At 39.3% G+C, this 25,302-nt stretch overlaps 1 protein-coding gene across 1 annotated transcript in view; it reads right to left on the bottom strand.

Moving 5' to 3' along the window:
- Positions 1 to 342: 342 nt before the first annotated feature.
- The window catches only part of PIEZO2 (piezo type mechanosensitive ion channel component 2), a 286,729-nt gene continuing 261,769 nt past the window's right edge, over positions 343 to 25,302 (bottom strand). The window contains exons 40-55 of the mRNA XM_071456986.1: positions 21,151 to 21,540; positions 19,567 to 19,825; positions 18,867 to 19,049; positions 18,193 to 18,445; positions 17,303 to 17,435; positions 16,737 to 16,884; positions 16,409 to 16,623; positions 14,515 to 14,673; positions 13,047 to 13,194; positions 10,384 to 10,572; positions 9,846 to 9,938; positions 8,556 to 8,728; positions 7,071 to 7,187; positions 5,033 to 5,112; positions 3,575 to 3,743; positions 343 to 2,708 (exon numbers count right to left, since the gene is read on the bottom strand). Coding sequence (XP_071313087.1) covers positions 2,456 to 2,708; positions 3,575 to 3,743; positions 5,033 to 5,112; positions 7,071 to 7,187; positions 8,556 to 8,728; positions 9,846 to 9,938; positions 10,384 to 10,572; positions 13,047 to 13,194; positions 14,515 to 14,673; positions 16,409 to 16,623; positions 16,737 to 16,884; positions 17,303 to 17,435; positions 18,193 to 18,445; positions 18,867 to 19,049; positions 19,567 to 19,825; positions 21,151 to 21,540 — 2,962 coding nt within the window. The 3' untranslated portion in view covers positions 343 to 2,455. The remainder of the gene's footprint in view (positions 2,709 to 3,574; positions 3,744 to 5,032; positions 5,113 to 7,070; positions 7,188 to 8,555; positions 8,729 to 9,845; positions 9,939 to 10,383; positions 10,573 to 13,046; positions 13,195 to 14,514; positions 14,674 to 16,408; positions 16,624 to 16,736; positions 16,885 to 17,302; positions 17,436 to 18,192; positions 18,446 to 18,866; positions 19,050 to 19,566; positions 19,826 to 21,150; positions 21,541 to 25,302) is intronic.

Raw genomic sequence — 25,302 nt, 5'->3', positions numbered from 1 at the left:
AGTCCTGCCCCTGCTGTTGCAGCTGCCCAGCCCACGCCCCAGCAGAGAGCTGACACGCTCATGTTATTGCAAACCTCCCCAGACCAAGGTTCACTGAAGTCCACACTGCTGAAAGGGCACTCTGTTGTGTCCTCCAGGATGCTAATAAAGATGTTAGATGGTACTGGTCCCAGTACTGACCACCTAGAATGCCCCTGGAAATTGGCTGCCAGTTCAATTTTATCTGGACAGCTGGGCTCAAAGGATGATCTGGTACACTCCTCACCCATTGCAGGTAGCTACCCAGTCCAGATCAGTGATTTGACTATAGGCTGTTTTAAAAAGAAATAAATTAAAAAAAAAAAAAAACCAACAGAAGAATCCTTTTATTTTCAAAGTTTGATCAATCCATGAAAGAAAGAGCAGCACATTTTTTGCAAAGCCCAAATAACTGTACAGCTCATTCTGAAGACAGATTATTTTTCCCAACAAAAAGGAAGTGCCTGTTGAAGAGAAGGAACCAGGAAGGGAGCTGGGACCAGCTGTGGCCAGCATGGTTCTTCTGGCTGGTACCTTTAGAAACACACTGCATCCTTCACACTTCTTCCAGTGTTCATCTCCTTAAAATCACTGAACACCCAGGTGAGGATCCATCCAGCTATAAAGGACATTTTAGCATCCCTGAGTGCTACGTCAGGGCTGCCCTGTATATTTCAATTTTCATTCACAGGACCTATGGAAGAAATGGAGCAAAACTTTGCAGGGGGGAATGCTGCCTGGGTATATGAGCAGCCACCTTTTCACTTCAGAGGAAATCAGGTTGTCTTCCAGTGAGTTCCAGTCATCAAATTATTTTATTGTTACAATATCATGAAGCAGATTTTATTTTGTGCACGTCAAGGTGCTCAAAGTGTTAGTTTTCACAGTATAGAATGGATGTGACAGCATTTGTCATGGAAGCACTCAGCAGAGTATGTTTCAACTTCATTTAGTTGTGCTGTTTTATGAAGTTCTGCAGTAAAATGTGCCAGCAAATTATGTTAGTTTCTTTCTGGTGATTAACTAATCATTCATATAATAAATAGCAGCTAACTACAAGAAAGAGATTTATTTGTCACAGATTAAGAAGAATGTCAAACTTTTCCCATTTCATGTAAAAAGGCAGAGGAAAAAATACTTCTAAAATGACTTTGCAACATGTGCTTTATTTTAAGTCATTACTGAATCAAAACTACAAGTATATCCTTTAAACATACCCTACCCACTCAATTACTTTTTTTCTCTTTTTTTTTTTTTTTTTTTTTTTGACATGGAAAGAAACCTACACTGCAATGGTAAATTTTCATGCTGCAATGAGCCATTTGCTTCACTAATAATAGCAATTAAAAAAAAAAAAGGGCATTTCTCAAGCTCATATGTATGTCTATATTTGGGAACTTAAAAAAAAACCCGTCTCAGATGTAAAAATGTGACTTGGAATATGTAAACATTTTTGTATACCTGAAACACTGGAAGAAGAATATCAGCTAACAGCAAAACAAGAGTTGCCTTAAATCATCGAAATGGGAAAAAGCATGTCATGGGGAGCAGAGAGAAGCACACACTACTCAGTCTTTAAAGGGTTATAAGAAATGAAGTAGCACATTAGGTCATCGATTTCACTTTCTTTTCTCATCCAATGGAAAGCAGTAATGCTGAAGAGAATGGCCCAGCAGAACACCCCATAATTCAATAATTATTCTAGCCATTAGTTAATCTTGACGAAGTGTCAAGTTTCAGTTGCTTTTTCCTGAGAAAAGTCATTGATGTTTGGTGGAAATGTCTCCTGTGACTGTACAAATAAAATAAGGCATTTCAAGAGACTGTTACTTGTTTTCTGACTTGTTTTTACTTTTTTGCTGACAGAGGCTTGTCCACAGTGTCCTTTGTACATCAAAACCTCTACTTTTCTACAAATGGGTATGGCTAGAATGTCTTCAGTTCCCAGTGTGGCCCTGGGTGCTGGGTGTCCTGAAGGCTCGTCAGTGTCCCATTACTGTAGCTTGAAAGTCAGTGATGTACAACAGCATATTGCACAATCCAAACTGTGTGGCTCCAGAGAGGATTAAGAAGGTACACTGGAGTCATCTGTGGGTTCACTCCTTTCATTTCTCTCTAAGGTGTAATGGTTGTCTGGAAAATTAAATTAGCCAGACAAAGATGCAAACTTTTTGCTGATTAAATTACAAAGCAGTCCCCAGATTGTAGAGGAGTGGCACATTAAAAATAACAAATCATTCAACCTTCTTCACTGTTGATCCTTAATTTGAAAGGCAGCATGGATTCCTAAGGCTGTAGCTTCCAGGATTCCTTCAGTGAAAAATCATTGCTACCCAACTATAAAAGGCTTAGCTCTTAAGAGAATATTGTGCTTTTTTTCTTTTTCCTTTAAAATTCAGATTTAACCAACTTGATTTGCAATGTGATGCCAAAGAGATCAATTTGTTTTTTCCCTAGTCCATTTGATCATAGTCTCTGGTGAGCGATACAGGAATATTAGCTTGGCATACAGGTCTTCCTCTAGTTCCAGTTCTCCAGTCTCTCGCACCAGGAAAATGTCAGTGCACAGCTTCAGGATTCGGTCTACATTGGGCAGCTCCTCAAACATGATGGAGTGAGAGATCCCACTGAAGAATTCACGGACAAACTTCCCTATCACCAGGACAACTGAGGCATATAATCCCATAATGCTGAAAAGAAAGAAAGGAAGGGTTCAAATCGTGCCTCATAAAAGGGCAGCCAGGTGTGAGGAAACTCATCCACATGGCTAACTGTAGTCTGGCAGTGGGCTGAATGTCAATTTCTAATTAGGCTCACGTTTCTGCTGTGCCACAGCATGAAGGAAAATAAGATCTCTTCAAACACCTCACAAATCTGGAATCATAAACAGCTGAGGCTGCTGACTTAAATTCATTGACCCCAGTTGCTGATGGTCGCATGTCCTGACTGCTACAGCTTGGAAATCACAATTGGAAATCTGACAGCAGGTAAAGGCAAATAATCGGTCAGGTTTTATATCTTATATTTTTTATTAAGGTATATGTAACTGGTGACAAACTAACATTTACCCTGATAATCTTTCTATGGGGACTTCTCCAAGATCCTACCAGAAGAGTGTATCTCCTGGGAATGCTTAGTCTCCTGCCTTCCTCTGTCTGTGGAGATGTATTTTATAACTCTTTCACACCCAGGGTCCTGGCTACAAGATTGGGTAGGTCACCAAAACCAGGCAGAGTTCAGGCAGAACTCGACCTGCAGCTGAACTAACATATTTTGAGTTATTTCTCTTCAGTAGGAAATTGGTGTGAAGGGTGCTTCTGTTTTTATTCCCACTGGAGAGCATTATCTGGGGTAATACTAACTGTGCAAACATTTACCCTTCTACAGATAATATTAATAGAGGTGGATTTGAAAATCTCACAAAACCCCTTTTCAAAATGTTGTAATGTTCAAACACTCCAACAAGGACAAAAAATATACCCCCAAATCAGCAAATAGTCACTTCTACTTCTATCTTATGTACTTTATTTAATTTTATGTAAAGATTTCCTCTTACCCATAACCAGCCAAGAATCCAAGGCTTGGTGGACTGACTTTATCACTGAATATGAAGAGTTCAAGACTCTCATGAGATGTTTTATGTCTTTTCCCAAGCTGATTCAAAACCCACCATTCTTCAGATGCATTTTTGACAAGGGAAACTGTAATATTTTCCCACTTGCAGTCTATTGAAAAAAAGAAGTGTTAATATATATACAACAAGAATTGCAAAAATCAAACATTTTGAGACAGATACTTCAAACATCTGCATTATAAAATGACTGAACAATGCATAAGCAAAATTCTTCTAATGCCATTTTACATATGCAAAATTATAAAACCCAGACTTCTGTGTTTTTTTTTCTGCAAATCTTATCTGAAACTGCATTAAATATTTAAAATATTTCATATCACCTACATACTCTTCTGTACAACTGTCAAATAATTTTGGTATTTTCAGGCCAAAATATCAATAGCACTCATCACTTCTGCATTTCAGACTTATAGAAACACATTGAACCTGGAAAGGTAGCAGTCAGCTTTTGTATCTTAAAGGGAAGCTATCACCATAAACCATTTGTGTCTGATATAAAAGATAGTATTCTCTTGTACCAACAAAAGGGTGCTATCCTGTTTTATGCATACTGATCACACAGACAGGAAATGAATTCTGGTCCTCCTGAGAGTACATTAGCAGTGTATACATTAAAGCCCTTTCAAAGAAACTCTGATTAGGGACCTGAACAATGACAGTGAAGCACTCTAGAAGAAATAACTTATTTCTGCTCACAGAGCTGGGTTCAGAATTATTTTTCTTGATGAACCTTGGCAAGAACATACTACATAGCACTACTACTATTACATTCAAACTCCAAATTTAGCCTCTGTTGAGAAAATTGCTCTTGGATAAAGACTTGTTCCTACTATTCCAACCCAACAGGTTTTTCACACGTATGTATGTGCATGGGTGCATGTATTCTGTATGTCTGTGAGTACCTGTATGAATTCTGAAATTCAATGAGTTATTTAAAGTGGATTCTTTGTAGCCAATAAGGAAGGAATAGCTTAGAAAACCACAAAAATAATGCAGTGTCATTATTTAAGCTGAGGAGCTGCATTTGCAGAAATGTCAAACTACTGACTGTTCACGGTAAGGTTGCAGGGAGATGTGGAGAACTGAAACTTGTAATCACTTACACATAAAACAAAGGAAAAGAGTTCCTAAAGCAGACTTGAAGAAGATGGACTTCATCCTTGGAGTCCTTACTGTAAAATCCATAGCTAGAATACATGGAGATGCATTTTCTGCCTTATACTGTATTACCTTATCTCTCCTCAAGCTTGCAGACACCAAGTAAAAACCATTTAAAGTGCATTTAACACTGAGGTGCCCCATAGCAGCAGTGAACATACAAGTGTGAGTGCTGCCTTGTACTTTAAGCTATACTCTGTTTTCCATGGTCTGGAGACATACCTTTCAATAGCTGCTTTATGGGTTTTGCCAGAGAATCACTAGGAGCCTTGATGTAGTATGGATACACTTCCTCTAATGTTCTGGAAAAAAATGAAAAATAAAATATTTCATATTTTTATACCTCTAAAACAATTTAGAAACACCTAACAGTGCTATACACAGTTCCCACTGATTCTTGTCTTAAGTTATGACTCTATAGTGTTCAGGTGTCACATCTGAAAATTAACTGGATTTTTCAGCTATGTTTTTTTCAGAACTTCAGCAGAGAGTTCTGTCCATAATGTCACCATCCACGCACCATGAATTCCACATAGCTGGGGCACATGTTTGCATGGAATGCAGACTTTTAATTTTGTTTCCCTTTTAAAAAAAGCTGATTTTATAGTTAGCAATAAAGTATATAATAAAGGCAGCACATTGCCAGTAGTAAACAAGCTAGAAAAATATGTTGTGAGCACAGCTATTACTTCAGAATTGCAAGGTGTTTCAATAATGACACCTGAAAAGAATGAGAATTTTTGCCAGAATTTTTCATTGGGAAATATTTTCACAGCTTTTAGGTGGATTTCAAAATTCTGAAGAAAGATATTTGTAAAAGTTCTTCCACTGTACTCAAAATCAAATCATCTTGAGTGGGAATAAATTACCAGTATCTAGAGGGAGACACATTTCATTAAAAGCAGAGACACTGTCCTAACATTTTCCTCAAATGACTGAAAAATTCCAGGGAAGAGGAGCTCTCAGATAAATCCTGTTACGCTTGGCTACATTGCACACACCAGGCTGAGGAAGAACAAGGGTGGCAATTGAAAATCCCTTCTGATCACTCCAACAGGTCCAAGAAAAGGTCAGCAGCTGAATTGTCCCAGCAGAGGTGGCAGAAAGCCTCCTGCAGAAGTATCTGAATGGCTAATAGCTATCACAACCATTTCTCCTTCATGACCAAGTAAAAAAAAACCTTAAATCTATAAAACTACTGCAAGACAGGCAAATGCAGCTATATTGTCTATGTTACTGCTTGCCTTTTGCAAAGAGAGAATTATGAATTAATTAATTCTTCCCACAAATGAGAAAAATCTACCCTCTGTGGCCCTACATCACCTCAGGAAATATTGCTGTATCTTCACAAAGCAGAAAAGAGGCATCAAATATTTTTAATTGCAATGATCACATGTGCAATAGCAGTCTGTATGTATGAGTGTGTGTGTGTGCAGAAAAACAGCTGTGCACAGAAAAGGCAAATCTAATTTCTACCTACTAACAGATAAGAACCCCTCAGAGTTTTCACAATCTCAGGTGGTCTCAGCTTAAACTTTTCAACTCCTTTGGCCACAAATCAGATCAAGTGGCCTTCAGGGATGATGTGTTGGCTTAGCAGTACTTAGAAACTACTGCTGTAAAGTAGTCCCCAGTGACAAGGTGGAAGAGGAAGAACCAGACTCTTTTCAGATCTAAAAGGAGTCACCACTGTGGTTAATGCTATAAAGATACATCTGTAGAATAATGTTTGATATCATATGAAGTGCATGCCTTGTGAATTTCCATCACAGAAAAAGATCTGATGTCAGAAATGACTGCAGATGTTACCCTTTGGCCGCAGTGATTTAACACTTCCTTGCCAATCTAGTACTATTCAGGAGTAACAATGTGAGATACAGTCTGGATAGTTATTTAGAACAAAAAAATCTTCAATACAACATCCTCAGATCAAGTTGAACTGATGTAACTCAAAGATGAGTTGAACTAAGAATATAGTGAACTTGTGCTTATCCAATAAATCAAAGAAAAGTTACTAATAGCTTCACCATGCTTGTCGTTGGTGATCTTGTGTTCAGGGTCCTCTCAGCCTACATTTATAATAGGAAACAAGTTTTCACCTTTAAGACTACTATTACTTGGTTTCAGTGCTGTTGGCATCTGTTATTAGAGGGGGATAGATGGGCAGACAAATGAAACATTTGCACAAGCTTGACCACCTTGGGAAATCAGGCTTCAAAGGGGAAAGTTTGCATATAAATAGAAAAAGAAAATAACTTACACCTTTTCCGGTTGATTTTCAGCCATCATTGTAGCAATATCTATTCTGGTATGTTTTTTTAGTGGGAAGGTAAGTTTATCTGATGCTATTTCAGCCTTGGCACCAAGGGAGAGATTCCTGTTGTAAGTAAAAGGGAAAACACATTGACAACCTTCAATGAGAACATAACCTAAGCTGGGTGAGGCAGCTGCTGGGGGCTGCAGAGAAACACCCATGGTAGATGATGTGCAAAGGCAGAAAGCCTTTGTAAAAATATATGCTGCCTCTGTGACACAACAGGACCACTTTCCTGCTGCTTGTGGCCTCCTGGGCTAGAAGAAAGGGAGCAGTCAAACAGAAGGTGACTGTGGTAAGTCCATAACATTTTCAGTCATTCGCGTTCACAGCGTATCCCACAAGATACAATTTGAGGGTGAAAAATGTCTCCTTGCACTAGTGTATGAATGCTTGTAGCCATGAAAGCATATGGGCAAACTCAGCAGCAGCACTAAAAATTAATGTAAGGCTCAGAAATGATGGAGTGATGTAATTCACTAGCTAATAGCCACTGCTTCTAGGAAAATAAGGGGGCGTGGGGGGGGGGGGGGCGGGTGACAAATAAAGTTGCATTAAATTCATTACAAGCCTATTTCTGACTGTGGAAGAATGGACCCAGCATGTCCAGAGCTCCCACAGCAAATAGACTGACCTGCTTCTTGTGCATAGTCTTTCAACAATCCAGCTTCTACTTCCAAGGAAACATGTAAATAAGGAGGGTGTAAAGGAACTTGGATTCCATCGAGTGATGACTTAACTCCAATTTAATCCAGTAATCTACAGGAACCCCAGTAGCCAGCAAATGACCTTGGTGACTGGGTGTGCTTTAGCCTGAGTGCAAAAACTTTATACTCCAGGCTGTCTCTTTCAAGAACTTCATTGTAAAGTCAGTTCACTGGGGCCAAAGAAAGCTCACATGAGCAAAGGTCTCAACAAAATGGATCTGTGGCATTGTTATGGTATTTGCACATAAAAATTGTTGGTGTCACTTCCAGACTCCCTTAATAAGAGGATGAAGAACTTCTGTTTGTATTTCTTCATAGGCTTTCTCCCTTAACTAGGTCTAAGTGAATACACTTTCCATAAATGTTAGCAAGGTTTTTATTAAGGCCCGTTCATTGGAACATTCCCACCTAAAACTGACTAAAAAATTCTTGCTTTTTCTTCCTTCCTTCCTTTCAAATCCCACTGAAAATTCCACCTGGACATTTTAAATAATCTATTTGGTAGTGGCTCTACTTTAGTTTTTGAGAACTGCAGGCAACCAATGTTTTCATGGGTAACAAAACTGACTTCTCTCTGTCTCTCTCCCTCCTACCCTCAGTGTTTTGCTCTGCCATACAATAGAATTTGCTAAAGAACTAAACCAAAAATACACTGTGAAACTGTTCTACTGAGCTAATGCTTGGCAAATGATCCATCCACCTGATAATAACTTTGTTTAATTACCTCTGAATGGTCCATGAAATAACTAAAGTGAAATCAGCATCAAAGTCTGTAAGTCCCTGTATCATTTTATTTCTACTGGGAGGGCTGATGGTCCATAAAGAGTTTGAATTTCCCTCTAGGTCTGCTCGGGTTATATCTTCTCTTGCATAGCCCTCTAGAAACTGCAAGGCAGCCTGTAGGTGCAGAAGAGGAAAAGAAAATTTCAGTGCAGTGATATTCACAAGACACAGAACCACATTTACCAGTCAGGTTTATAAATGTTTGATTAATTGTAAGTGCAGTGGTGCACACTGATTGTTTTCCTCAGGTACCAACTGGGGCTTGAGATAGGAAGGGGAATCAACAAAATATAGCCAAGCTAAAAAGGCAAAACAAAAATGGCCTCATTGTTTGATGGCCATGTTGACTAAAGTGAGTCTGAAAGTTCATGAAACAAACTCTGTAGAGGGTATTTAAACTCGAGTTAAAATTTTACTCTGTCTTTTGTTAAGCATCTTTCTGCATAGAAAAGTGTCTGCAAAGGACGAACCAACTAGAACCTTGTAACTTCCAAATGCATCTAGGTTACAAAATTAGTGCCATTGTACATGGGCTATGTGGTAGGATCTAAGATCAAATTCTAAGATCAAATTCTTTAATGAGCTAGTAGCAAGCACTTCTTTTAAAGTTATATCTGATCAAATGTTAGTTACATTAGCAATACAACAGCTCTACTAACTACTAGTCCTTTTCCTGAAGAAACTTGTGGAAACTGGGCGTGTTGCTCCATTAAACACTAAGACTATGCTTAAATTTTTTTTTTTGACATTTTTATGTCAAAAAATTTCTAGGCTATGCACACTTTCTTTTGACAGCACCACCATTCCCCACTAGAAGGTGAAAGATGTGCACTCTAGAAAGGAGCATGGGGCTTAAAAGTGCATAAGGCACTGCTTTGTCCCCACAACACGTTTTCTTTGGCAGTACACAAACAGCATCGCATCTCCCAAAGGTTTGGGTCATTTAGAGGAGAGGATTTCATTCAGACAACAGGACAAGTAGGGTTTCTGCATTCCAGGATTTTGTGCAAAGATGTCTGCATTAATGGTAGCTTGTCTCACCATAACCCAGCACTGTCCTGACAAATTATGTGTCTGAACTTTTTTTCATGCAAATCCTCTATATAGAAATAGCTTCCAATTGATGATAGCACTGATGACCACTTACAACCACACAAACAAAACTCACAAAAGGCCTCCATGGAAACATGCACACATTTTTAAGAAATGAGGTATTCTGCTTTTCACTTACAGTGTTACCCCTATAGCTTCTCAGAAAGTCATTGAACTCACTCGGATCCAAACTTTTGAGCTGATTCTGCTGAGCACTCATGGTAAAAATAGGCTGGGAAACAAAAGAACACATGCTTATCACATTTACTTCACATTGGCTGCTACATACACAGTCCAGCATCCTGTGCATCACAGTCCAAGACAATTATGGCACTCAATTCAATGAGACAATGCTATAATCTCCTTCCTCTGAGATGCAAGCTGCCTACAATTACCTTATATCTACTATGTGGACCTGTAGAATAATTTATTCAGTTTCCATTGGCAGGAGAGGCTGGTTTTGATTTGAAAATGAGGATAATATTTTGCATCAGTTATAAACTAACATATTTTTAAATCCAAAAGGTTTAAAAAAAAGGTTTAAAAGCTATTTATGGAAGCTTGCCAGGTACCTTGCATAAAGCAGGAGAGCTCAATTCAATGGAAGGAAGAAGAAATGGCACAAGGAAATATAATGCAAAAAACAGAGTTTGCTTTTAGTGTTTCTTCTTTTTTACCTGATAACCTCCTAGAGTTATTGTGATTGATACATCTAGAGGCTTGTTGGTGATGCCTGCAACAGATTTGATTAAAGACATGAAGAGCAGTGGGAACCAGACAATACAAATCAGCAAGACGATAATCATGCCACCCATTCCATACTTCACAACTTTCTTTTTCTTCTGGCCTCTTGGTTGGGGATATCTCTGCAAAAGCAAACAGCAGTATGGTAACGTCTCTTCTATCAAAGGTACACTTTATAAGCTTTGATGAGTGAATATATAATGATCATAAGGCTTCCCATCTCATGTGGTTATTTGCTACCCCATTGTCACGACAGCTATTTTGAGATTTTTTTAGCCAAACCTGCACAGACACCCAATTTCTGATGGCAACAGAGAGAAGTGACAAGTGAATCCAAAATGTGTGTCCAGTGTGAAAAATATTGTAAACCTCTGTGATTTTGATTCTTCACAACCATAAAAAAAGAAGAATTTAGGTAGGATAATTTGATTTTTTTTTTGTCTAAGCGCTAGCATGAACTCACAAGAACAATATATAAAATAATAGCAGAAACAGCAATACAGCAATTTGTTCCAAAAACTGCTATCATGAGGGACCCACTTTCTCGTATTTGCACTTCTGAAAAGTTCTATCACAAAACTCCTTAAGGCTGACTTCCTCTCACAGGTCTTGAAATACTGCAAACTGTATATTGTGGCGGATGGGGGGAGCAGGAAAACTGCTTGCCAGCAACTGACAAATACAATCAGTAAAATTTCTGATATTGGCTACCTCCACATTCATTTCACACCTCACTTACAGTATTTCTAAGAGTTCACAGGCTTGATCCAATCTGTTTCTACACCGACTCCAATTAACTAACGTTAAAAATGTTGTTGCTGTTCCTAAAGTCTGGATACTGCTGATGTAACATCCTTCTCTTTCTTAGCTTCCGAGGACAAAAGTGACCACTTTTCTTCTCCCTTCCAAGCAAATCACATGGCATGTCTGTTCTGCCTTGCCCATAATTCCTGTCCTCCGCTATTTGCCTCATGATTGAATGCTCTTAATACTCTCGCCATCCTGTAAAATGTCTTACTTTCGCTGTAATTTATTTTGGTTTAATTCTCTTACTGTGGTTTAACTCCACAGTGCTTAGTAGCCTATCCTCCATACATTGCATACCACATGTGCAAAATAAATATGCACTGTACTGCACTGCACCTCAAACACCCCAGAAACCTGGCTTTCAGGAAATTGTTCTTGCTTTGCAACATGAATCCATAAGCCCTAGGAGACTATTACATTTGTAATATAATGCTTTATTTAAAACCAATTATTTACTTTTCAGAAGCAGTGTATCAAGTCATTTGTCTCATGCTACAGAATAGTATTTTCATTAAAATATTCTATCAAGATTAGCAGGGGTATTATTATTATTATTATTATTATTATTATTATTATTATTAGTTTGGAGGATATTAGTTCAGGCATGTCTAATGATGTTATAGAACATCTCAGAGGGACTCTAGCAGTCCAAATACTTAGGCATTCCCCTCAGTGAAAGAGAGAGAGAACAGAAGTACAGTCAACAATACTTGCAAAGTTGTGACACAGTTATTTTTCTGTATGGCATTAGAACATACATGCCAGCTTAGACATGGGAATCCTCCCATGTCAGATCTCTGCTAAACATAATGTGAATTGTAGCATAAAAAAATGTGGTGAGATAGAGAGTCAAAGTAGAGCTGGGTTATTACTTCCCCAACTCCTGAAGTTCTTCAGAACTCCTTCCATTCATGGCAGAAGTGGGAGTCACAGAGAAAAAGCCTATATGCATGATTTGTGTGCACTGTAGCTCTGAGTTAATCTACGTGATATACTTAGAAAGCCATTGCCGTTAAGAGACAGGATTATAATAAAAGTAGAAATACGTCAGTAACACTTAAAAGTAAATCCACTTCAATGCAGATGTAGAATTTCTGACTGGTTTGGTCACTCTTAAAATAATGTTTAATATCTTTTTAAAATTGGCAAAATGAGCAAGCATATGGTTGCAATCTTTATAGCAGTTACAAAGAATCCAGAATTTGCAAGTTTAATTTGAAATGAAGCTTAAATGATTTAAAGAGACTGAAATTTCAGTGAGACAAATGGTGGGTTTATCTGGCCTGCAGTTCAGTTCTGGATGTGCAGGGACTCTCCTGGAATAAAGGAGCCAGCTGAGTTCTCTCTGCAGTTACATGAACCCAGTGTCCCTACACTGCAGGGCATGAGCTCTTGCTTCTACTGTGCTTTCTCCTCAGCTGCAGCTTCCCTGCTACTCCAGGTTACTCATTTAGTTGTGTGGGACTGTGGGAATACCAGGACTTCCAACCCCAGCCTTGAAACCCAGGCATGCAATTAAACCAGCAGGCACATGCTTCTGGAGTTCATGTTAATGGTGGAAAAATCAGCTGGGCACAAAAGAGAAACTGTTTGAGGTTTCATTCACAGCAGCTGCCAACTAACATAAAGTACCCAACAGTCTGGATATTTCTGAACACAAGTGCCAGGCATATCTTCCAACAAACTTTTTGTGGTGGATTCCTCAATTGTTTAGGGACTCATGATTATTTCTCTTCCCTCCTGCACGGGGGAAGAGAAGGTCTGAATCACTCATATGGGGTTTCCTTACTTTTTCTGACTCTCGCCAACACTTCAGGATGAATATATGAGCATAGATATCTTCAACACAGATCCAGCTGGAAAGACTGAGAGTGGTATCAGTCCAAACCCAGTCCATTACTGCTCTCAGCTCGGTCAAAAATGGAACCAGGCGGAACCTGAAGGGAGACCACAGCAGATAACTTGTCAGAAACAGGGGCATCACATCAAACAAGCACAGCACGTGTATATATGACAAAAGGGAGAATTAAGACAGCATGAAAAGAGATTAATTGGGGATTCTGTAAACACAAATACAATCACATCCTGAAATTGCCATAGCTTGTTTTACTCTAGATCTTGCCAGGCCATAAATGTGCTTATGCATCATTATGTCCATAATTGTGATTGAGCCCCTGATGGAATAGTACAAGATTTCCTAGATTCCTCTGACCTGGGAGAGAAGCACATGGATGGGGCTGCAGGAGCACATGGGAGAGGAGTGGCAGGATGGTGGGATTAATTTTAAACCACCAAATGTTGCATGGCATCTTTGCAGTAGGTGGGCAGCCCTCTGCTGCATATGGAACTGGGCTTTGTGACTCAGGATTAAACAGCAGAAGAAGGTGGGAATCAACAGCAAATCAACATGCAATGAGCAGCTGTTCACAGGGCATCATTCCCTTTCCTTGTCCCACACTTTAAAGAGTATTTCATGTGAGGAAAGCTTTCTTCTGTAACTTTTACTTGGAATGCAAGAAGCCTATTCTGCAAATACTGTGAAAAGGCTGAAATGATTCAATTTTTTTCTGTGAATTACACATATGCTTCAAACTGGCTTAATCACGAGGCCACTGTAACAGTGTAAATGGAGGATGTGGTCTGCTTGTGTAAAACCACCTTTTACTCAGAGATAATGCTATGCCTGTTCCTTGCCCTAACTCCTGAGGAGTTTCAAATGTGCAACACTTTTCAAAGCAAACATATTTTCTTTTGTGCTTATTTTAAAGTTCCAGTGTCTGAGGTGCGTTGTCTTTCACTCCATTCCTTTCACCCGCTGAGGTATAGCAGGTAGACCTGCTCCAAAGGTCTCTTTGGGATTTGACACGTTATTACTTTTTAGGACTGCAGAATAAACAACATTACCTGTTTTCTTGCACAATATGTAGCCCCTATTTCTGTTCACAAGGTGATTTCTAAGAAGTGTTGAAAATGTGTATTTATTTCATAGGGGATTGAATGGCTGACTGGTATATCAGGCTTCTGGTTTCAGATCAAGAGATGGGATTTTATGAAGTTTGCCTTCATAAAATTTTTCTTTTTCTTGTGGACTACAGGGAATATATGGCATATACTGTGCAAAATTTACTGTACTGTGCAAAATTTACTGTCTTATTTCCAGCAGTCTGTGAAGAAAAGTCATGAATAACCCCCGCATTTCACTATAGCAGATCCTTATTACACAAAAGAAAGAAGAAAGGCAGTAAGTCTATGCTTACCCTTGAAATAAGAACAGGTTGACGTAGTTATAACTTTTTGTGAGGAAGTTGCCAAGAACACGAGTTGGATATCCACAGCGTATCTGATAAGCTGATAAGCCAAAATAAACACATTTCACAAAATACCAGAGCTGGGCAACTGTGTTCTGGCTAAATTTCCTGTAAAGGAAAAGATAAAGGAAAATTATGAGCTTTGTATCTGTGCACGACCAAATTAGCTTGAAATGGTTTTTTGCTCCTGGCAGTTTCCCCTTCCTGAGGTCCTGTGAAAAGGCCTTGGTTGCTGATCCCATGGCAGAGTTAAAAGAGTATTGGAAAGACACTGAATGAAAAAGTCTAAAACCAGCATCCACTGCCACCTCAGGCTCCCTAAATAGTGAAGGCTTTGGGCAATGCCCTCTCCCTCTGCATGCTGGAGGTCCCTTGCTGCCCAACATGGACCAGTCTTCCTCAGCACCCTTGATTGCCCAGCCCTCAGTGAGTCCTGGGCAGGGGCTCAATCAAGGCAGCTTTAGTGGCTACTTGTGCTCATGGCAGCACCTCATACAGGAATTTAAGATGGAGTGACCTCTGAAAATATTTTCTGCTTGACTCAAGTCTTATTCCAACAAATAGTTCAGACAGCTCTTCACTTTCTCTTCTCCAGACTGAACTAACCCTCAGCCTCTCCTCACATGTGCCATTCTGGTTGTTATTCAATAGCACAGTGGATCTGCAGCAGATGCCTCATGATGCACAGCATTTTCCAGCCAGCCATAACCCAATATTTTCAATTAAATCCCACAGAAGCATTTTAATTAAGAAATTTGCAGGGGGCTCTAATCTCACTTAGAAGGAATACAGGATGTTTCAGATGCAGATTTGATATTAACAACTTGATATAGATTTCTCAAAAGCACAAAGTAAAAATTATTTTATTTCCTAACAATTCTCAATGTGCAGTAGATAAGAGATCCATTTGAAAAATGATTTTTTTTTCAAATTTGTGCACAATTGCTACTTCACTTTCTTTTTGAGAGGAAGTGAGACTTTTCAGTCTTCTTTTACACTATAAACCTATTTCTTTTTTCCCAGTAAAATAACATGGGTGTTAATGAAGTGTAAGGTGCCCAGGTGATACACTCAATTTCCATGGATAGCAAATGGAGTGAGGGGAATACTTCAAGGCAACTTAAAGTAGGAAGAGGGGAGTTAGCCAAACACTATGGATGGAACTTTAACACCTCTGCACTGCAGACTGCAGTGGTCAGTGCCCTGAACCAAGAAATGTTGAATGAAAAATGAAAATGAAATGTTAAATGAAAAATGTTAGATTTGGGAGTGAGCCTAACCAGGTATGCGACATAAAATTTCATGCAGCAGGGTGACCACCTCCACATCACCTCCAGAGCCAAGGGGCAGGAGAACAGGAGGAGAGCTTTGCTCTTCAGAACAGACACATATTTTAGACATTCCTTAGTTTAAGGAGATTTAAATCCACAGTTCACACATTTCAGGAAAGTGCTAAGTTATAAGTTACTCTGAGGGAGACATTTTCTACTCGCTCTTCTAAAGCAGCATGCAGCAGTCTTGGGAGCAGGGAATTGGATCAGAGGCCAACATTGTCTCAGCTGAAGGCTCTAATCACTCAATTACAGGCAATTTCTCTTTCACCTGCTTGCATTTTGGCCTAAACTGAGAATATTTCTGTACCTATATAACTAATTCTTCCTCAAACTTATATTGGCCACAGTTACTGCTGTGGAAATGCATTCCAAATTTCTGCTTAGAAATGAGGCAAAGAAGAAACCTGGTCATGATTCCAAAGCCTAGCATAAACATCCCCAACTGAAATACAAAGAACTTGGTAGAGCATCAGTATTCCACCCATATTGTTTCTTTATAAGGCTTATACCTTTCTGTCACTCCAGGCAAGATAAAGAACATCCAGAAATGTATTCCGAAAACAAGGATGACCTGGAAGATGACTTTTCCCATTACAGTCTTTTTGAGGTACAGTGCTCGATCTACCACCATGGTACCAAACTGAATGAGCACCATCACCAAAAATGCCTCTGGGACCTGGTCCTCTGATAATGAAGAGGTGATATCTGCTGCAGCAGAATGTTTCTGAAAAGCAAAATGTAAGAGTGGTCAAGGAAAAAGAACACTTGCACTATATTTAGCATCTACAACACGTAAAGCCAGCTGAGGATTTACAGATAGATGCCTCTGTGACGTACCCCAAAAGCCCAAAATCCAAACACAATGATGATGAAGTCCACTGTATCTGCGAGGAACATCAGCACGTACACATCAGTCACTGCACTGTAGTCTGGATGAATAAGATTGTAGAAAAACTGTCTGATGGGCATGTACACCTGGAGAGTCCTAAAACAACATAGACCACAATGTGATTTAATAGCACATAACTTGCACTGAAGAAAGTAAAGGCGGAGTGTGATATGATTAATATTTTTAAAGATATCTAAGATCTACTCTGACAGCCTTCACAGGATTGCAGAGACACCAGTCCTTTGTTCTGATTGCTTCTAAACCACTGTATTAGGATTTGTTCAGAAGAAATATACACAGCCAACCAAGGTCACAAGGGATATTTAACTTTTTTATCAGGCAGATGCTATTTTAACAACTGCTGATTTGTCTGATGTTCAGCTGGTGGGACATCTGCATACAACAAACACTTGAATTAACATCAGTAGTAGCCTACTCCCTTTAAAATGCTGGCTTACTGCTTTACTGTTTGGAACCTCCCCCCAAATCCACACAAGTTCCTCATATTGCTCACTTTTTAATTGTAAAAGCCTTGGCTTTGATCATCTGTTCTCGAAACTTTTCCATGAGAAGCTCTTTTCTAGATTTTTGCTTGATGCTTAACACACTGCTTCCCTTCTGACTGCTGTTCCGTGTACTGGTACTTCCTGGAAAAAAGGGGAGTGAAAGAGAAGTCAATTCAAAAGAAAAGTTTAAATACTAAAGTTAGAAAGTAATAAATTTTGAGACTTCCATTTCATATGACTCCCACATTTGAAAGAAGCTTTGAAATGAATTCTTCTTTTTTCCCCCAGTATGATAAAATCTTGAGAGCATCAGTAAAGGTTTAATCACTGGCAGATCAGAACTTGATTAATAGCTATAAAAAGAGAAAGCAGACTAGTGATAAAAGCAAGTATTTGATTGATCTGACTTAGTCACCTCAATTGGTATTATATATATTTAGGCTAGAGTATTCCTGCCCTTTTTACAAGATGAGACATGTAATCTGTTTCAATTTAACTAATAAAAACATTTTTTTAATTCAAGTGTCTACAAATGTAGATATGAAAAATACATGTGCTTTGCATTCCCTCTAGCTGGAGATTATGCTGGACCAGAATTTCTGGATCTGGGCCACACCGAGCATTCCTTTCTCAGCTTTTGGATAATATCATTTAGAAAACATAATGAATCACGAAGTATGGCTCTCCATTTGAACTTTAGGAGTGTGGTCAAACATGAAGGCTTGGAGTGTGTTCAAACATGAAGATACATTGGTTCATATCCTATTTCATCACTGAGAAGCAGCAGGATTCAGTAGCCCCTGGGAGCTCCTCAGCAACCAGCCCAAGGTTTCAGTAGAATTATCCTATGGGAAATGAACATTTGTCCTTCTAATCCCAGAAATGCCGTGACATTTACCTCTCTTAGATCTGTGTGAGGAGAAGCTGGACCTGTGAGAAAGCTGGGATATGCTGCTAGAACTCTTCCTCCTGATGGCAGTCTGCTGCTCGGGGAAGTGGACATGGATGGACTCCACAGATGCGGCAAGATTGACAGATTTCAAAGAGGCAGAAGAGCCTCTCCTGCCTCCTGTCAGAGAGAGCTCATCATCAGTATCCTCTTTATTACTGGAGCTGTCTCCTTTCTCATCCTCATCCCACAATCCATGGCACTAGTAGAAAAACAAGAGAACGTATCAAGCCTGTATTTCTGTCACAGTATTTATCACAGGCATTGCTCAGCTCAGTCACGTGTTCACAAGGGAGCAGACAAATTCAATGTGTTGGGATTTCATAGAAACATTTAGGTTGCAGAATTTCTTTAAGATCATCAATTCAGCTGTTAACTCAGCACTGCCAAATCCACCACTAAACCATGTCCCTCAGTGCCACATCTAAATGTCTTTTAAACATTTCCAGGGATGGTGACTCAACCACTTCCCTGGGCAGCCACTTCAAATGCTCGATAACCCTTTAATGGAAAAAAAAAATTCCTGATAATCAAATTAATGACTTCTTTATATCACAAGACTGATTTTAAAATTAAAATTAAAAATTAAATATTAAATAAGAAACTACCTGAACCCAGATTACCTTTAAAATGGATCTATGAAAAAATAGAGCAAGAAGCTGAACAAGATCGTAGTGCACATAACCCTCTTTCTTCTCAATGCCAATAATATTGGGTGGATGGTAAGGTTTATCTTTTGTGTAATCCACATGTTTATTCCAAGGAAAGAAGCCAAACTGGAAGAAGTATTTGATGACAATGGCCACCTGTTTGGAAACACAACACACTTGGGGTGTTTTATAAGCATGTCAGATATAATAGCCTCATGACAGTAAGAGGGATAAAATATATCTGCTTTGTCAGTTTTATGAGAACATAAACAAGCATGCTTATTACTGCAGAGGCATAACACCTCATGTTTCTCCAGAAATAAAGTCAATCAAAATTCAGCAGCAGATGATACTCAGTGGTACTTGAGATATCACAAGCAGTGGATTCTGTTTCTTGATTAACCATTACAAAGCAACAGTTTGCTAATGATCTGTTCTTGTGAGAACTGCTTTACATGCCAGGAAGGATATTGTTCATTGCAATGGAGGAAATAACTAACATGATCTTTCCATACCACAAAAATTTCTAAGGACTTTAGCAAATACTTGTATTACTATGATGGGCCAAAGGCCCAGCCCAGATCCCAGGGATCAAAAGCAGCAAGGGGGCCATGCAAAGATTACAACTTCAGATTTCTCTGTTCAACGTGGGCTTGCAAAACCAGCAGCATACCTCAGTGTAGACAATGGCTGTCATCCAGAAGCGTTTGCTTGGCCGAGGAACAGACAGCATGGCCCACAGGAATATAAGGATGGGAAGCACCAGGGTTATCATGGAGGCAGAGATCATGTGGTTAAGGATGATCACAAAATAGCAAACCATTTCTGACCGGGCCACCAGCGTGTTGTACAGGGCATAAATAAGGAGCAAGACTCGAGGCTGACCGACGTAGAACTTCTCTGACTCCTCCAACTCGTCATCATGAAACATCCTGTGAGGAGCAGAGTACAACAAATGAACTGAACATGAACTTCATAAGAGCTGCTTTTCAAATCGGTACTATTTTTCCTTTTGAAAAGTATTAAAATCTGCTGCTCAGTCCAATGGAAGAAAAAAAAAGGGGGAATTTGATATGATAATCAAATAGCCCGATTCTAAGCTCAGAAAACAAGAATTTCAGAAAAAATAACTAGAAGCACTGTTCTGCTGGTTTTGAATTTATTCAGAAAGAGAATCAGCCTGGCCTAAGCACTTCTACAAACATGGCTTTCCTACAGCTGCCCAACCAACACATCTCAAGCAAATCACCCAATACTGGTATGGATTCACATCCCATTTATCAGCACAGATAGGAATTTAGAGAAAAAACAGAGGTACATCACCAGACCTATATTTTGAATTGTCCAGGGGCACAAGATTAGAACATAAAAAATACCCATGAGCATTAGATGTGCTCAATCTTCTGTTTATATGACTCAAATAAATAGAAATGGCAGCAACTTTCATATACATTCATAACCCTCTTAGCTTTTCATAAAGTTTCTTGGATTGAGAAGGGATCTTACCGAAAAGCAAAAATTGCTTAAGAAAACTAGAAGACAAGACACTGCATCTGGCAAAGTCAGCTCTATACACCCTCTCTCTCCAGGTGCAGGCAGACTGAAAGGAAGTTCTGTGCTTTAATATTTTGCCCCTGCTTTTGGGGAAGCCCTCTCCAACTTAGTCAGGCCAGAGAGCAGCTGAAGATGTGCAGTGGCACCATCCCCACCTCAGTGCTGGTTGTGCTAGTGAGCACAGTGTCTAAGGGGCAAAGAAGGGAACATTCTCTCCCTTATGAAAGCACCTAGCAAGGTGGTATCTCTCCATAACCCTCAGCTCCCACTGGCTTGAACAAAAACTGCCAAAGGTCAGAGTTTCCCTTTCAGTAATCCAAAATAATTAAAGGAGAAACATTTTCCCAGATAGCCCTGGAGGAAACTCATTTGAAATCACAGCTGCCTGGAGAAGAGAAGCCCTCTAAAAGAATATTTAGAAAAGCTCTTGACCCCAAGACAATTGCAGCACAGAAATTCAATGCTAATCAGAATGATTAAATATGGCATCTAGGAAGAAAGCAGAGATTCCTTCCAAGATGAGTTTGAGTCACTTTAGAAATCTCTAATTAGAACAACTGCACAGGAAATGAGCTTCTTCCCTTAAACCAAACTTAGCACAAGGTCTGTATCAGAATTTGTATGCTAGTTCTGAAACAAAACCCCAAAGTAATAACAAAATTTTACACACTGTGATCAACAATTTTTCCTGGTTGATTCTTACTTGTTCAGGAGCAGCTCACTAGCTGTGAGCTCGTGCGTCAGTGGGGGCAGAATCCTGTCGAGTTTGTCTGTCCTACTGTCGTCCGGGCTCACCATCATGAGGCTCTTCCCAGCTGAGTCATCTGGGGAGCCAAAGGGAAGGTGTTCAAAGCTGACAGCTTTGCTGTAGGAAGGTGGAGCTTCCGCATTGCTGTCCACTGTGGAGTACAACGGCACATCGGTATCAGGAGTATATGCAGCTCCTTCTGAATCCAGGCTATAATCTTCCACCTCCTCTTCCTCCAACCTTGACGCAGAATGAGCTCCTTCTTCCTCGTGTTCCCCTTCTACCTCCTCAATGGTTTCTGTGGTTCCCTGACGGGAATAGAGCATGGTGACCTGTGTGGGTTCGCTGTTGGAGATGGATGAAGAAAGTCAGCTGAGTTTTACAAGACTCATGATCAAGAAAAGTTTGTTAATTGTACCTTTATGCATACAGCTGAGCAACCTCATTGCATTCCCCAGCCTCCGAAGTTCTATGATCTGGTAGAAAAGGTATTATCCTGAACTCTTCTTATACAGATGGAACATCTGGGTCCATCTGTTCCCTAAATGACATCCCACTGAATTCACAGTGATTCACCATCTTTTAGCACCAACAAGGGGCAAATTAATATAATCAACAAGAGAAACTACACTACCTTTCTGAAAGTAGTTCAAACAGAGTTCTGAACAGAGTCAACACTTGCTATTACATCTATTTAGGACATGCTCCATGTGAAGGAGCATGTGAAGGATAGGCAGCCATGGGATTCCTTCTAAACACAGTGCTTTTAACAACCACTGTATGAGTGTTGTACACAACTGGAACATGAACTGAACACACACATATCAACTCTGATTCAAATAAAAGAAGATGTAACTTGCTAGCATGAAGAAATACAAACCAAATTACAAAACTGTTCCAGTAACAGGGTATCTTGCTTACCTTTAGATTGCCCTATGTTCTTCAATACAGTCTTCCCTTTTACTTTACCTGCCTTTACTTCTGCATGTACCAATTTCTGGATTCAGCTCTCTGATGCACTCTGATCAGTTCTTTGCTTGATTCACCTTCCTTACTCTTGGCTTGGCAGAGATTACACAATGGTTTGGGTATGAAAGTACCTTAGAAATCATCTACTTCCAGCTCCCCTGTCATGGGCAGGGACACCTCCCACTAGACCAGGGTTGCTCAGAGCCCCATCCAACCGGAACTTGAACAGGGATGCAACATCCATAATTTCTCTGAGCAACCTGTTCTAGTGTCTCACTACCCTCTGAATAAATTATTTCTTCCAATATCTAATCTAAACTTGCTCTCTTTTAATGTAAAGCCATTTCCCCGTGCCCTATCACTCCATTTCCTGTAAAAAGTCCCTCTCCTGCTCTCTTGTAGACATCCTTTCAATACTGGAAGTTCACTCTGTGGTTTCCCTGGAACCTTTTCTTCTCCAGCATGAACTCTCTCAGCCTGTCTACATGGGAGGGGTGCTCCAGCCCTCTGATTACATTTGTGGCCTTCCCTCTCAAGTATTTTTTTACCTCTACTCTCTCTCTTTTTAGTCTCATTCCACTCCTTTTTCACAGGTTAGACAACAGGCACCAATTTAGTGTCTTTGTTGGCTGCATATTCCTGTATCTCAACAGAGACAAAACAAGATTTCACATAGCTCCTATGAAATTAATGGGGCCATATTTTCACATAAACTATAATCTTTTAGAGAAAACTGGCATTAGTAAAGCCATCTGGTGCTACCATCTTCTGCCAAAATTAAAAATTAGGTTTCCTTTTTTTTTCTTTTACACTGCTTCCAAACTTATTGTGGCTATGTTAGGTCATGTTATTTATAGCAGAGTTTTAATTAGACCATGTAACACTTATGATGATGTGTGTTTGGATGATTCACAGTAGCACTCATATTGGTTAAAATGCACAAATTCAGAGAATCCCACAATTTCAAAACTGCTTGACTCAAAAATTTTTTCAAACAATTTCAAAACTGAAAAACAATGATGCAAAATTACATAAAATTTCAGGTTTATGATATTTATTAAACTATTGAAACACTGCTTCCCAATGTCATGTAAATCCCTGGGTTTTACCTGCTGAAAAGTGAATGAACAGTTCTGAACAGTTCATTCTCTTGCACTGGATATTAATATTATTTGCTTTTTTGTTATAGCTATTTTCCCTTTCCTAATTCCAATACCTTACTGTAAATCAATGGTAAAGTAATCACAACATATTTCAAAATCTTTCCTGTATGGAAAAAAAATAAATTGAAAAACTGGCACAATGGTGCCTTAGTTTCTAAAATTACACATCTCAGTCCATATTTAGGGTAACTGATTAGCTGAGAAACTTAACTTCCAGCTTCCAATTTAAGAACAAGCACTGACTCAGTAACTCTGAAAATAAGGTACTTTTTTAGCTGAATAAATACAGCCTGTTTCTATACACTCAGTGTAATGTTGTGGAACAATGTTAAAAATACATGAATTGAGGGTGAAAAAACCCCCAAAAACCAGAACAAGAAGTGAAACAGCAAATGAATCCTAGATTATGACCCTGACTTTGAATCTCAGACTGTGCCATGACAGGAGGGAGTAAAGCTTCCTGTAACCATGCAAACCACTCTGCACACCACGTGTCTGCACACACAGGCCCGTGTACACTGCAGTCAGAATAATGGTATGGGTAAAGGAGTGAACAAAGCATGCATGAGTTAAGCACCTTGACACTATACTGCCACTGTCAGCTGATGAGGAGGACATATCCATGCTCTGCATTTTACGAAGCCTAGGTCGAGCGCGCTCACTTGTTTTAGGAACAGAGTCTGGTCCATCTAAATCATCAAGGGTTGACTGCCTTGAGAACAGCATGGTTGCTTCAGTGTAGCAGCTACAGCAGCGCAAACAGTTATAGAGACAGTGTTAAATACAAATGGTGTTATGGTACACATGGTTCAGTCAACAAATATGCTGGCCATGCAGCTAAACACCGACACAGAGAAAAAGATTCAGAGAGAAGATAAGGATTTGTTTAGAGTCACCACTGGAACACATTTCTATGCACAGGTTAGTCATGGTCAATTTCATATAGGGGCTATAGGAGGCCATCTATTCACTATTCAAGAAGATATGGAACAAACATAGTGCTCTACATACTTTCCAGGGGAACAGACTTACATATGTGAGCAGGTTTTATTTTGTTTGTTTACCCCTGAAATTTCCAGATTCCACAAGGATGTTTTGGGAAGAGACCTCCTCTGTACAAATTTTGTTTCATTATTGATATCCTGTGCTGAACTTTTTACACAGGTACAAGCCAATTTCCTAAAAGATCCCTTAAAACTGAGTAAGCTCACACTCCACAAATAGAAAAAATAGCTGTCAGACATTGGCTAATCCTCTTTCCAAACCAAAGAGCCAAATCGGATATGTTACTTAGCCAGTAAATGCATGTCAAATATAACCTGCTCTGCATGGGATGGCTTTTATTCTGATATTTACTAGGAAGCCCTGATGATTCTTTCCAGAAGATTTAATTTATTTCAATCACAGCTTAAAAGTATTTCAAAATTGGTAACATGTGCATCTTGAAATAAAGAACAGATATAATAAACCCTTATCTCCTTTCACTTATCAAATACAACAGGACACCAGAGACATACACAATACATTGAGCATTCATGTGTAACTGGAGAAAAGAAGAACTGGATGAGTTATGAGAAAGAAAATATATAATTAAATACAAGCATTTAACAGAGCAACAGGAAAGAAGCAAATACATTAATGACATATGTTAGCTAAAAATACTATTTCTCCTGTAAAAATCTTTGACAAACACAGATGTCGATGAAAAGAGTTGAGTGGTCTGATGTTTTACCACATGCAGTGACCTGCCTGAGTCTCTCAGAATAAAAGAAGAAAAGACCCCAAAATTCAGGATGTACACTCTACTTTTCTTCTTTTGACTCCATTTGTATTACACCTGAGCTGGGGCAGCAGGGGATTTGCTTCCTTGACAAGCATGATGTTTGTCCAGGGGCACAGAGAATTGGGAAAGAGGTCAGAAAAGAAGGGCAATGGCATTTTCCAGGTTCCTTTGGTCTTGCAAGCTTGAAGTGAG

The sequence above is a fragment of the Agelaius tricolor genome, unplaced genomic scaffold (genome assembly GCF_023055355.1).
Source record: "Agelaius tricolor isolate 1412-34295 unplaced genomic scaffold, bAgeTri1.0.p SCAF_2, whole genome shotgun sequence".
Taxonomy (NCBI): Eukaryota; Metazoa; Chordata; class Aves; order Passeriformes; family Icteridae; genus Agelaius; species Agelaius tricolor.
Note: the sequence above shows the minus strand (reverse complement) of the source record. Positions and strands in the feature narration are given on the sequence as shown.